The sequence below is a fragment of the Bufo gargarizans genome, chromosome 6, assembly GCF_014858855.1.
Source record: "Bufo gargarizans isolate SCDJY-AF-19 chromosome 6, ASM1485885v1, whole genome shotgun sequence".
Lineage (NCBI taxonomy): Eukaryota > Metazoa > Chordata > Amphibia > Anura > Bufonidae > Bufo > Bufo gargarizans.
Genome location: NC_058085.1, coordinates 222953728 through 222968711, shown reverse-complemented (window position 1 = coordinate 222968711; position 14984 = coordinate 222953728). Strand labels below are relative to the sequence as shown.

At 45.7% G+C, this 14984-nt stretch overlaps 2 protein-coding genes across 5 annotated transcripts in view; one reads left to right on the top strand and one right to left on the bottom strand.

Moving 5' to 3' along the window:
* The window catches only part of ZNF511 (zinc finger protein 511), a 291268-nt gene extending 290296 nt beyond the window's left edge, over nucleotides 1-972 (bottom strand). For all 3 annotated transcript variants that reach the window (XR_006390510.1, XM_044299124.1, XM_044299125.1), the window contains exon 1: nucleotides 797-972. Coding sequence is in view for 2 of the 3 variants with exons in the window: in XM_044299124.1 (XP_044155059.1) it covers nucleotides 797-937 (141 nt within the window). In the remaining variant the exon portion in view is untranslated. The remainder of the gene's footprint in view (nucleotides 1-796) is intronic.
* A 231-nt stretch (nucleotides 973-1203) lies between these two features.
* The window catches only part of TUBGCP2 (tubulin gamma complex associated protein 2), a 453055-nt gene continuing 439274 nt past the window's right edge, over nucleotides 1204-14984 (top strand). The window contains exon 1 of one of the 2 annotated variants that reach the window (XM_044296484.1): nucleotides 1204-1352. The gene's annotated coding sequence lies outside the window, so the exon portion shown is untranslated. Of the gene's footprint in view, nucleotides 1394-14984 lie in introns of both variants that reach the window. The other variant, XM_044296483.1, reaches the window with a different exon arrangement.

Below are 14984 nucleotides of genomic sequence, written 5' to 3'. Positions count from 1 at the left end.
ACCCTGGGTGTCAGTCAGAACACCACTGATCAGATACTGATAACCTTTCCAAAAGGATAGATCATCAATAAGAAAAAGGCAGGCAACCCCTCTCAATGTATGGTGCTGGTTGTGAAGGGGTTAAAATTCTGCTCATACAGTTTTATTAGTGCAGTAGGCCCCTGTCTATCAAAAAATAAAAATAAAATGTATATCCACAATAATATTCCCATAACTAAATGGACAAAACATACCGGTCATGTGACCTGCCGTAGACAAAGCATGTGACCACTGGTTTTCAGTTACCTCTGTCCAGGTATCAAACAGGATTTCATTGAGGAGCAGAACTCACAGCAGAATTTTTAGTATATAAACATTGGAGCAGCACTAGTCGTCACCAGCTGAATATTATGTGGACTCTGCTTGTAAGCCCGCTCCATACATTCCTCATGCACCGTTACATTCAGGTATGCAAACAAGTTCAAATATAAGTACAGAAAATGGTAATTATCTGAACATTTTTTTTTTTTTTTTTTTAAAAAGTGAATATAAAAAAATTGGTTTTTAAAAAGGTCGGCATATCTTTTGTATATCCACAACATAAAATAAACTTTTATAAATGAAAACTTTTTGTACCCCCAGACTATACAGATTTAAAAACATAGCTGATGGATATGATGTATGTATTTCAGGAGATATACAAAGTAGAGCTCCCTGCTTTGCTAGAAACAGTACTACAGACAACCAGCGTGAAATGGATGATGGTAGATGATAACAAATTTGAATACGATGACTAAAGGTATCATTTTTTCCCCACCTCGAAAAACTCGTGTTTTCTCCTAAACCCAACTCTGCCCGAAATAGCTTCTTCTAAATTCTTCACCAGTAAACCCGGGAATTGCCTAATATCCAGCAACACCTTCTCAGACAACAAGGAGATTAATTCGTTGGGATCCATGTTAAACTATAAGCATTTGCGTTCCAAATGTTGGTTCCATTCTGTGTCTGTGCGTTCCAAATTACGCATATATCATTTTGGCAAACACAAGAGGACGCTACTTGCAGTATGGTATTAGCTCCGATAAGTATGATAAAACGGAAGACCAGCCATGTTCAAGAAGCCCACAAAGCAGGGGGCGAATGCAAGTTACTTTGACTGTTAGCGAGACAGTAATAACGACATTTTATCCCCCTAGGTTTCTGCGTTCCATGACTCGTTGTAGATCCCCGCGCTCGGTTCGCGGTGTGTAGTTGTTATGGCCGGGTGTCTTTTGTGTCAGTTTCCGGTTATATACGTATGAAACGCTTTGAACATAGTAACCCCCAAGTCACTTACACTACCCGTAAAGCTTTGGCAGAAGACTACAGCAGAGGTGGGAGTCTGTGGATGAAACATTGGTTGCGCTCCTGTGAGGTTATTGTCCATTTCTATTTCTTTCCTCTGTCCAATATCTCTTCGTTAGTTTATCACAAACCTTTTATTGTCTGGTGCATTTTTTATTTTTTTTGTCAATGCTGAGGCCAGTCTTTGGCTACAGTGGTACACATAACCCTGTCCATGCTGAAAACTGTTGGACCCAGGATCCAGAAGTTAGCAGGGAGTAGGTAAGGCTACTTTCACATTAGTGTTCGGGTGTCCGCTTGTGAGTTCTGTTAGAAGGGGCTCACAAGCGGTCCCGAACGCATCCGTCCAGCCCTAATGCATTCTGAGTGGACGCGGATCCGCTCAGAATGCATCAGTCTGGCAGCGTTCAGCCTCCGCTCAGCAAGCGGACACCTGAACTCTGCTTGCAGCGTTCGGGTGTCCGCCTGTCCGTGCGGAGGCAAGCGGATCCGTCCAGACTTACAATGTAAGTAAATGGGGACGGATCCGTTTGAAGATGACACAATATGGCTCAATCTTCAAACGGATCCTTCCCCCATTGACTTTCAATGTAAAAGTCTGGACGGATCCGTCTGAGGCTACTTTCACACTTAGAATTTTTTTTACAATATAATGCAGACGGATCCGTTCTGAACGGATCCACCGTCTGCATTATATGAGCGGATCCGCTCTGAATGCAAGTGTGAAAGTAGCCTTAGGCTACTTTCACACTAGTGTTTTTTTGCGGATCCATCTGTCCCGTTGCGGATCCATTCTGTCCGCGATGGGAGCGCAACCAAACGGAACGAAATGCGTTTTGATGCATTCCGTTTTGTTTAGTTTTGTCCCATTGACAATGAAAAGGGACAAAACGGAAGCGTTTTCATCTGCTATTGAGATCCTATGACGGATCTCAATAGCGGAATTGAAAACACTGACTAGTGTGAAAGTAGCCTAAGTATGTTTCCCATCAAAGGGTTGGGGTGTTTATCATAAATAAAAAAAATTAAATAATAAAAAATTCTATTTGATCCAGGGGTATGCTATTTGGATGATGATAGATTCTCTCATTTACAGAAACCACATTTACGTAGATCCTCTGGATGTATCTGTTTGGCTGGGGTCCCAGGTGTCAGACCCCCACGATCAGTTGTTTGAGAAGGTGCCGATGCTCCTGTGAGCGCTGCGGCCTTCTCCCTGCTTACCAAGCACAGTGCTGTAGATTCATTTCTATGGGGCTTAGCCACTATGCAATATACGGCGCTGTGCTTGGTAAGCACAGAGAAGACCATGGCGCTCACAGGAGTACTGGTGCCTTCTTAGGCTACTTTCACACTAGCGTTCGGGCGGATCCGTTCTGAACTGATCCGTCTGCATTATATTAGCTAAAAAAAGCTAAGTGTGAAAATAGCCTGGGACGGATCCGTCCAGACTTTCAATGTAAAATCAATGGGGGACGGATCCGCTTGAAGATTGAGCCACATTGTGGCATCTTCAAACGGATCCGTCCCCATTGACTTACATTGTAAGTCTGGACGGATCCGCACGCCTCCGCACGGCCAGGCGGACACCCGAACGCTGCAAGCAGCGTTCAGCTGTCCGCCTGTCCGTGCGGAGGCGAGCGGAGGCTGAACGCCGCCAGACTGATGCAGTCTGAGCGGATCCGCCTCCATTCAGACTGCATCAGGGCTGGACGGCTGCGTTCGGGTCCGCTCGTGAGCTCCTTCAAACGGAGCTCACGAACGGAAACCCGAACGCTAGTGTGAAAGCAGCCTTAAACAGCAGATCCTGAGAACGTGTCATCAGTATAAAAATCTCTTTAATCGATAATGTATATGTACCCTAAAACCCTGTCAGTATGTTGGGTGGCATTGGGCTCAGTGGGGAGTACTGGGGTCCTAGTTTTGAATCTGAAAAAGGACATCTGCATGGAGTTTGTATATTTTTCCCGTGTTTGGGTGGGTTTTCTCCGAGTACTCCGGTTTTCTCCTACACTCCAAAGACATACTGATAGGGCATTAACCACTTCAGCCCCGCTAGGTGAAACCCCCTTCATGACCAGGCCACTTTTTACACTTCGGCACTACACTCCTTTCACCGTTTATCGCTCGGTCATGCAACTTACCACCCAAATGAATTTTACCTCCTTTTCTTCTCACTAATGGAGCTTTCATTTGGTGGTATTTTATTGCTGCTGAAATTTTTACTTTTTTTGTTATTAATCAAAATGTAACGATTTTTTTGCAAAAAAATGACATTTTTCACTTTCAGCTGTGAAATTTTGCAAAAAAAACGACATCCATATATAAATTTTTCGCTAAATTTATAGTTCTACATGTCTTTGATAAAAAAAAAATGTTTGGGCAAAAAAAAAATGGTTTGGGTAAAAGTTATAGCATTTACAAACTATGGTACAAAAATGTGAATTTCCGCTTTTTGAAACAGCTCTGATTTTCTGAGCACCTGTCATGATTCCTGAGGTTCTACAATGCCCAAACAGTAGAAAAACCCCACAAATGACCCCATTTCGGAAAGTAGACACCCTAAGGTATTCGCTGATGGGCATAGTGAGTTCATAGAACTTTTTATTTTTTGTCACAAGTTAGCGGAAAATGATGATGATTTTATTTTTTATTTTTTTTCTTACAAAGTCTCATATTCCACTAACTTGCGACAAAAAATAAAAAATTCTAGGAACTCACCATGCCCCTCACGGAATACCTTGGGGTGTCTTCTTTCCAAAATGGGGTCACTTGTGGCGTAGTTATACTGCCCTGGCAATTTAGGGGCCCAAATGTGTGAGAAGAACTTTGCAATCAAAATGTGTAAGAAATGACCGGTGAAATCCGAAAGGTGCACTTTGGAATATGCGCCCCTTTGCCCACCTTGGCTGCAAAAAAGTGTCACATCTGGTATCGCCGTACTCAGGAGAAGTTGGGGAATGTGTTTTGGGGTGTCATTTTACATATACCCATGCTGGGTGAGAGAAATATCTTGGCAAAAGACAACTTTTCCCATTTTTTTATACAAAGTTGGCATTTGACCAAGATATTTTTCTCACCCAGCATGGGTATATGTAAAATGACACCCCAAAACACATTCCCCAACTTCTCCTGAGTACGGCGATACCAGATGTGTCACACTTTTTTGCTGCCAAGGTGGGCAAAGGGGCACATATTCCAAAGTGCACCTTTCGGATTTTGCAGGGCATTTTTTACACATTTTGATTGCAAAGTTCTTCTCACACATTAGGGCCCCTAAATTGCCAGGGCAGTATAACTACCCCACAAGTGACCCCATTTTGGAAAGAAGACACCCCAAGGTATTCCGTGAGGGGCATGGCGAGTTCCTAGAATTTTTTATTTTTTGTCGCAAGTTAGTGGAATATGAGACTTTGTAAGGAAAAAAGAAAAAAAAAGAAAAATCATCATTTTCCGCTAAATTGTGACAAAAAATAAAAAATTCTAGGAACTCGCCGTGCCCCCCACGGAATACCTTGGGGTGTCTTCTTTCCAAAATGGGGTCACTTGTGGCGTAGTTATACTGCCCTGGCAATTTAGGGGCCCAAATGTGTAAGAAGTACCTTGAAATCAAAATGTGTAAAAAATGGCCTGCGAAATCCGAAAGGTGCCCCTTTGCCCACCTTGGCTGCAAAAAAGTGTGACACATCTGGTATCGCCGTACTCAGGAGAAGTTGGGGAATGTGTTTTGGGGGGTCATTTTACATATACCCATGCTGGGTGAGAGAAATATCTTGGCAAAAGACAACTTTTCCCATTTTTTTATACAAAGTTGGCATTTGACCAAGATATTTATCTCACCCAGCATGGGTATATGTAAAATGACCCCCCAAAACACATTCCCCAACTTCTCCTGAGTACGGCGATACCACATGTGTGACACTTTTTTGCAGCCTAGATGCGCAAAGGGGCCCAAATTCCTTTTAGGAGGGCATTTTTAGACATTTGGATCCCAGACTTCTTCTCACACTTTCGGCCCCCTAAAAAGCCAGGGCAGTATAAATAGTCCACATGTGACCCCACTTTGGAAAGAAGACACCCCAAGGTATTCAATGAGGGGCATGGCGAGTTCCTAGAATTTTTTTTTTTTTTGCATAAGTTAGCGGATATTGATTCTTTTTTGTTTTTTTTCTCACAAAGTCTCACTTTCCGCTAACTTAGGACAAAAATTTCAATCTTTCATGGACTCAATATGCCCCTCACGGAATACCTTGGGGTGTCTTCTTTCCGAAATGGGGTCACATGTGGGGTATTTATACTGCCCTGGCTTTTTAGGGGCCCTAAAGCGTGAGAAGAAGTCTGGAATATAAATGTCTAAAAATGTTTACGCATTTGGATTCCGTGAGGGGTATGGTGCGTCCATGTGAGATTTTATTTTTTGACACAAGTTAGTGGAATATGAGACTTTGTAAGAAAAAACAAAAACAAACAAAAAATGTCCGCTAACTTGTGCCAAAAAAAATGGCTGAATGGAGCCTTACCAGGGGGGGAGTGATCAATGAAAGGGGGGTGATCAATGACAGGGGGGTGATCAATGACAGGGGGGTGATCACCCATATAGACTCCCTGATCACCCCCCTGTCATTGATCACCCCCCCTGTAAGGCTCCATTCAGACATCCGCATGATTTTTTACGGATCCATGGATACATGGATCGGATCCACAAAACGCATGCGGACGTCTGAATGGAGCCTTACAGGGGGGTTATCAATGACAGGGGGTGATCAGGGTGATCACCCCCCTGTCACTGATCACCCCCCCTGTAAGGCTCCATTCAGACATCCGCATGATTTTTTACGGATCCATGGATACATGGATCGGATCCACAGAACGCATGCGGACGTCTGAATGGAGCCTTACAGGGGGGTTATCAATGACAGGGGGTGATCAGGGTGATCACCCCCCTGTAAGGCTCCATTCAGACGTCCGCATGCGTTCTGTGGATCCGATCCATGTATCCATGGATCCGTAAAAAATCATGCGGATGTCTGAATGGAGCCTTACAGGGGGGGTGATCAGTGACAGGGGGGTTATCAATGACAGGGGGGTAATCAGGGTGATCACCCCCCGTCACTGATCACCCCCCCTGTAAGGCTCCATTCAGACGTCCGCATGATTTTTTACGGATCCATGGATACATGGATCGGATCCACAAAACGCATGCGGACGTCTGAATGGAGCCTTACAGGGGGGTTATCAATGACAGGGGGTGATCAGGGTAATCAGGGTGATCACCCCCCTGTCACTGATCACCCCCCCTGTAAGGCTCCATTCAGACGTCCGCATGATTTTTACGGATCCATGGATACATGGATCGGATCCGTAAAAATCATGCGGACGTCTGAATGGAGCCTGACAGGGGGGTGATCAATGACAGGGGGGTGATCAATGACAGGGGGGTGATCAGGGAGTGTATATGGGTGATCACCCGCCTGTCATTGATCACCCCCCTGTAAGGCTCCATTCAGACGTCCGCATGATTTTTACGGATCCATGGATACATGGATCGGATCCGTAAAAATCATGCGGACGTCTGAATGGAGCCTGACAGGGGGGTGATCAGGGAGTGTATATGGGTGATCACCCCCCTGTAAGGCTCCATTCAGACGTCCTCATGATTTTTACGGATCCATGGATACATGGATCGGATCCGTAAAAATCATGCGGACGTCTGAATGGAGCCTGACAGGGGGGTGATCAATGACAGGGGGTGATCAGGGAGTGTATATGGGTGATCACCCCCCTGTAAGGCTCCATTCAGACGTCCGCATGATTTTTACGGATCCATGGATACATGGATCGGATCCGTAAAAATCATGCGGACGTCTGAATGGAGCCTGACAGGGCGGTGATCAATGACAGGGGGTGATCAGGGAGTGTATATGGGTGATCACCCGCCTGTCATTGATCACCCCCCTGTAAGGCTCCATTCAGACGTCCGCATGATTTTTACGGATCCATGGATACATGGATCGGATCCGTAAAAATCATGCGGACGTCTGAACGGAGCCTGACAGGGGGGTGATCAATGACAGGGGGGTGATCAATGACAGGGGGGTGATCAATGACAGGGGGGTGATCAATGACAGGGGGGTGATCAATGACAGGGGGGTGATCAATGACAGGGCGGTGATCAATGACAGGGGGGTGATCTGGGAGTTTATATGGGGTGATCAGGGGTTTATAAGGGGTTAATAAGTGACGGGGGGGTGGGGGGGGGGGTGTAGTGTAGTGTAGTGTGGTGTTTGGTGGGACTGTACTGACCTACCTGAGTCCTCTGGTGGTCGATCCTAACAAAAGGGACCACCAGAGGACCAGGTAGGAGGTATATTAGACGCTGTTATGAAAACAGCGTCTAATATACCTGTTAGGGGTTAAAAAATTCGGATCTCCAGCCTGCCAGCGAGCGATCGCCGCTGGAGATCCACTCGCTTACCTTCCGTTCCAGTGAGCGCGCGCGCCTGTGTGCGCGCGTTCACAGGAAATCTCGGCTCTCGCGGGAGGACGCGTATATGCGTCCACCCAGAAGAGCAGGGCCGCCGGCAGGACGCAATCCTGCGTACGGCGGTCCTGTAGTGGTTAATATTGTTAGCTCCAATAGAGATTACAAGTAATAGTGTCTGTAAAGCACTGCTAAATATGTCTTCGTTATATAAGTAACTAGCAGAAGGACCCGGCTTCGCACGGGTATATTTAATCTATTTCATTTAATATGTTTGTGTGGGTTGTTACAGGAAACCTGTCACCATGATTTTGTGCATAGAGCTGGGGACATGGGCTGCTAGATGGCCACTAGCACATCTGCAGTACCCAGGTCCCATAGCTCTCTGCGCTTTTATTGTGTTAAAAAAACTGTTTTGAGCGATATGCAAATTACCTGATATGAGTCCTGTAGCCGGAGATGAGTCAAGCGTAAAGGAGCCCAGCACCGCCCCGCGTCCTCCGAATCTCCTCCTTGCCTGATGACGTCACAGAGCTGGAGCGCCGAAATCTCGCGATGCGCGAGCTAGCGCATGCGCAGTGTCGGCATCATGTTCATTCCCTGTACTGGCATCAGCACAGGGAACGAACTATGCATGCGCTAGCTCACGCATCGCGAGATTTCGGCGCTCCAGCTCTGTGACGTCATCCGGCAAGGAGGAGATTCGGAGGACGCGGGGCGGTGCTGGGCTCCTTTCCGCTTGACTCATCTCCGGCTACAGGACTCATATCAGGTAATTTGCATATCGCTCAAAACAGTTTTTTTAACACAATAAAAGCGCAGAGAGCTATGGGACCTGGGTACTGCAGATGTGCTAGTGGCCATCTAGCAGCCCATGTCCCCAGCTCTATGCGCAAAATCATGGTGACAGGTTCCCTTTAAAAGATATCGACATTATCCCCCATAACTGTGACCTCTACAGCACCCCGCCCCTTTAACAGCGAACTCCACAGTGCCCTGTCACTTTAAAATGGGACCTCCTCAGTGCCCCGCTCCCTTTAACGGTGACCTCAACGACTACATGTGTTGCGTGACATTTTGTCTCAACAATTTGTAGAATGATAGGCTATGGTGTTACACTGCGACATGTGACATGCTGCAACTGTGACACGGCAGTTGCAAAATACCCATCCAAGATGGATTTTTCTGCGACTGTCGCTTCACAGTCGCAGCATGTCACATGTCACAGTGCAACACCATAGACTATCATTATAAAAATTGTAGTGCGACACAGGTAACAGTTGGCCTGCACAATATATAGCCAAAGCAATCGCAATAAATATATCGCAATCGCCAATTGGCCGACCTAAAAATGCTGCAATTGTATTACCATATTTTTCGCTTTAGGCCCCTTTCACACGAACGCATAGCACCCGCACTGAATCCTGACCCATTCATTTCAATAGGTCTGTGTACATGAGCGTTGTTTTTCACGCATCAGTTCTGCGTTGTGTGAAAATCGCAGCATGTTCTATATTCTGCGTTTTTCACGCAGCCCTGGCCCCAAGCAACTGCGAGTGCAATGCGTTTTTCACTGATGGTTGCTAAGAGATGTTTGTAAACCTTCAGTTTTTTATCACGCGTGTGAAAAACGCATTGCACCCGCGCGGAAAAAACTGAACGCAATCGCAGACAAAACTGACTGAACTTGCTTGCAAAATAGTGCGAGTTTCACTGAACTCACCCTGAACGCATCCGCCCCCAATCCGCAACGCCCGTGTGAAAGAGGCCTTATAAGACAACCCTTTTTCCCTCCAAAAGTGGTGGGGAAATGGCAGTGCGTCTTATAAAGCGATGGTTGACTTTTTACGTGGATGACACGGATGTATCGCCGGCCGCTATGCTGCACAGCGCGGCCGGCGATACATCAGTTACTGTGTGGGGAGGGAGGAGGTGCTGAAGGCACGTCGTTATTTTAATGAACAAATGTTCTTTTATTTATTCTATTTTATTTATCTGTTCTGTGCAGTTCTATTAAGAAAATGGCAAGTTTTGTATTTTGTACTTTTGCAGTAAGGGTACATTCACACTTGCGGCAGTGTGATCCGGCGGGCAGTTCCGTCGTCGGAACTGCCCGCCAGATCCGCCGATCTGCCGCTGACTGAAAGCATTTGTGAGACGGATCCGGATGCGGATCAGTATCACAAATGCATTGCAAGGACGGATCCGTCTCTCCTCTTGTCATGCGGACCGACGGATCCGTCTTGTACATTTTTAATTTTTTTTTCACATTTTTACCGATCTGCGCGTAACGGAACGACTGATCCGGTATTCTGAATGCCGGATCCGGCGCTAATACAATCCTATGGGAAAAAATGCCGAATCCGGTGTTCAGGCAAGTCTTCATTTTTTTTCGCCGGAGAGAAAACCGTAGCATGCTGCGGTTTTCTCTTTTGCCTGATCAGTCAAAACGACTGAACTGAAGACATCCTGATGCAAACTGAACGGATTACTAAATATTCAGAATGCACGGGGATAAAACTGATCAGTTCTTTTCCGGTATAGGGCCCCTGTGACGGAACTCTATGCCGGAAAAGAAAAACGCAAGTGTGAAAGTACCCTAATGCATATGTTATTTAATTTAGTAATGCTACTTTCACACTAGCGTTGTTTAAATCCGTCGTTCAATTCCGACACCGGAACTGCCCACCGGATCCGGAAAAATGTGTGAAAATGGATTACATTTGAATCCTGATCAGGATTTTGATCACAATGAAAAAATGCATTGGAAAAAACGGATCCGCCATTTATGGACTTTAAATTTTTTTTCAAATTTTTCGGGTTTACCACGCAAAAGCCGGATCTGGTTTGACTGAACACACAGCGCCGGATCCGGCGTTAATGCAAGTCAATGGTGTGACGACCACCCGCCAATCCCGTCGTACTATGCCACAGTTGCCATACAGGTCTCCACTAGAGACTCCTGGAGGCGAATCCACTGTGAGCACAGAAGACGTTTAAGATTGGTTGGTGGGCCCAGACAGGATGCAATCACGATTGTATGTACAATCGGTAAAAATAAAATTACTGATTTCACGCTGGAAATCAAATTAATTTGCTGCCACCACTCTTCGTATTGAATCGGGGCGAAGAGACCCCGACTAGCTAATCCTAAAGGGACTAAATGGTTATTTGCAACCTAGCTAGTACATTAACAATTTATAAAAATAAAACAATTTGGTAGGATGTCTTTTGAGGACAGAGCTCTTAGCATAGATCAGGTCATCAAGTAACAAAAGCAAAACTGGAACGATGAAATCGTTAGTTTTTATTCTAAAACTACACACAAAAATATATATATTAAAGCTGACAGATAAATATACCGGCCAGGTGAACAGATTGGTTTGGATAGAAATAGGTAGAAGGGAATAGAATGTCTGTAAGTTCAGAATTACCGTGGTAGTGTACAGTAAAAGGAAAGTCTTTGAAATAATAATCCAAGATGGTGGGGTGCCCGTGTCCCTGCGGGCGGTCGAGATGTTAGACGACATCAGATGGTAGAATAAGGACCCAGGACCTCAGTGTGTCACTGTTTTTACCTACTCTGAAGTGGGGAGTGGTTATGACACGTTCAGGTCCAGCCTTGGGTAATTGGAACAGGGGCAGTCCTTTGCCCCATAGGGAGAAAATCTGGCTGAATCTTTGCTTTGCCCATTTCTCCATATCCCGTAAGTCCAATCATGAAATATAGTTGATATTGATAATCAGTACAATTTTACGCATCATCGGATAACAAATACGACTAGAAGATAATACAGGGTGCCCGAGAACCTTTATATCTCAGAGCGGGAATCTCTGATTTGTCCGCGGGTTTCCTAGAAGGTGGGTTAGGAGAACCAAAACCATCTCTGAAAAGATGGTTCCTTTCACATAATTAACCTGGCATGGGGCAGGAAGATTATTTGGCAAGAAGGTGCTAATTGTACCTCTGATCTGTGAGTTACTCCTTAAGGGTCCATTCACACGTCCGTTGTTTCTTTCCTGATCTGTTCCGTTTTTTCAGGAACAGATCTGGACCCATTGAAAATAAATGGGTCCAGATCTGTTCCTGAAAAAACGGAACAGATCAGGAAAGAAAAAACGGACGTGTGAATGGACCCTTAGTGAAAGAGAAGATTCTTAGTGAAGGCTCTTTTGTCTTTGTGATTGAGAAATATTGCACATTTGTGATTTCCTAGTATTGCTGTGGATCGCAAAGCGTCACAAATGGTAAAAAGACCGGATCCGGCGTTCAAAGTGTTCAGGATTTTTGGCCGGAGGTAAAAATACAACATGCTACGGTTTTCTGAAAAGCCTGATCAGTCAAAAAGACTGAACTGAAGACATCCTGATGCATCCTGAACGGATTACTCTCCATTCAGAATGCATTAGGATAAAACTGATCAGTTCTTTTCCGGATTTGAGCCCCTAGGACGGAACTCAGCGCCGGAAAAGAAAAACGCTAGTGTGAAAGTACCCTAAAAGATGTTTTATCTTTAAAAACACTGTGCATTTCAGTTCTTGAGTTAAGCATAACTACATTTCAGCATTATCAGTAATTTCTGTGTGCTTTTGCCTTGAAAATCCAAGCAAATAGACCCCTAGCACAATTCCCTTAAATCGCAATCACACAAAATTCCCATATCGTGCAGCCATAGGTAGCAGTGTAGTTGTACCCTACGTGTCGTGCAGCCCTAGCTTAAAGCTGACATACAGTGGTGAAGAAAAATGGCTGGGTTGTTATGGAAACCTGGAGTGAAACTCTGTGTATGTGGAGACTAAGGGCCTGTGAGCTTCTATTGGCTGATAAGGGACATGTGACCGTGTGTATGGCAGTTGGGATAGGAAGAGAAAAACTTGCAGGCTTGTATCGGCTAATGCAGGTAATTTTTTTGGAAATATCTCAGGAACGGTATGTCCTAGAGAGCTGAGACCCCACAAGATTTCTTTCCACGTAGCAAGGGATGTGTATATCAAGTTTCGTTGAAATCGATGGTTGCATTTTTGAGTGATCACAGAACATACATATATACGTGTGTGTGTGTGTGTGTATATACACTCACCTAAAGAATTATTAGGAACACCTGTTCTATTTCTCATTAATGCAATTATCTAGTCAACCACAATGGAGGCGCTCATCTCCATATTCATCTGTATCGCTGTCCTCAGGACAGCGATACAGATGAATGGTGCGGAGGAGCAGGGGAGAGGCGTCTCCCTTGCCAGTTCCTCTGATGGGCTACAGGCCGCCTAGTGCTGGTGCCGACTGCTGGCTCTGGCAGAGACTGCTGGTGCCGACTGCTAGCTCTGGCAGAGACTGCTGGCTGCCCTTAATACAGGAGGCTGGTACTGGCAGATCAGCAGCATTTACCCCTAAGGTGCGGCACCTGAGGGGTTAACTGCTGCCGATCGCAGCTCCCTGTCAGGGGCCGGCTATGCGATTCTGCTGCCGGCACCAGCCTCCTGTATTATGTGTTGAAGACTACTTTTCCTGGGTCCAGACTTTTAGTATCAGGCTACACAGAGCGGCGCCCAGAGATGTCCCAGCACTTACCATTATTCCTGGGCGCCGTTCCGTTCACCCGCTGTGCCCCATTACTGTCTCCTATCCTACTCTATATGCTAATTATCGGAGCAATGGGAAGGAGACATCAGCTTCTCTAGTGGGCGTTCCTTCTCCCTGGCTGTAGCGCTGTCCAATCGCAGCGCACCGCAGGGAGAAGGAACACCCCCTACAGAAGCTGATGTCTCCTCCCCATTGCTTCGATAATTAGCATATGGAGCAGGAGAGGAGACAGTAATGGGGCACAGCAGGTGAACGGAGCGGCGCCCAGGAATAATGGTAAGTGCTGGGACATCGCTGGGCGCCGCTCTCTGTAGGAAAAGTCATATCATTGGTGGCGCAGTGCGCCCGCCCCTCCTCCACCCCTCTCTCCGTTCATTGGTGGCAGCGGCAGCAGCACAGGGGGAGGGAGGACTGCTTCCTTCTCCCCTTTCTGCTGAGGGAACATGAGCACGCTGACAGCAGCATGCTCATGTTCAGAGACCCTAGACTGCGCAGCCCAGTATCAAAAATATATATATCGTAATATATTGTTTGCTATATTGGGGGGAGTTTAAACTTTTTTTTTTTTTTTTACTTTTTATTTAATGACTATTAGCCCCCTTAAGGGCTAGAACCCTTGTCATATTCACCCTAATAGAGCTCTATTAGGGTGAATAGGACTTCACACTCTCCCTGCTGCCCTGTGCTTAGTCAGTCTCTGATCAGCCCCCCAGCCTCTCCCTCTTATCAGCCCCCTCTGGTAACTCAAACCCACCCCCCCTCCCTCCCCAGTATTAATCATTGGTGACAGTGGCCACAGGGTCCCCCCCCCCCCATCATTGGGGGCAGTGGGCAGTGCGCCCCCCCTCCCCAGTATTGATCATTGATCATTTTGTTCTGGAATCCCCCTTTCACGTATCTTTTATATCATGAAAACTAAACCCAATAAACAAAGCCGTGATATTTTTTTCGGCACAGACCTATGGTCACTTCAGAAAATCTTTCATGTGATGGAAACAATGCCCTTTCAACACCCAATTAACACCACTCATAAATCACCATTATGCTGAAAGCTCAGTTCAGACATGCTGTGGTTGGTACACGAAAAGCTACAACAGCACAGATTCTTACCCTTGCATAATTTGACACAGGCATTGTTTGTGTCCAGGTGCTGTTCATTGCAAACTCGGACATCACCCGGTTGGAAACATCTCCAAGCCCAATTCACTTGCATGATTACTATCACATGAGCAATTTTCTGCATGGAACATCGTAGCATGTTTTCTATCTGTAATTTTCCAGCAAGACTCATTCATTCAAATGAATAGATCTATCATAGTAACATAGTAACATAGTACATAAGGCCGAAAAAAGACATTTGTCCATCCAGTTCGGCCTGTTATCCCGCAAGTTGATCCAGAGGAAGACCCCTCTCTAGTAGCTATAGCCTGTAATATTATTAAGCTCCAGAAATACGTCCATGGCCCTCTTGAATTCCTTTATTGTACTCACCATCACCACCTCCTCAGGCAGAGAGTTCCATAGTCTCACTGCTCTTACCGTAAAGAATCCTTTTCTATGTTTGTGTACAAACCTTCTTTCCTCCAGGCGCAGAGG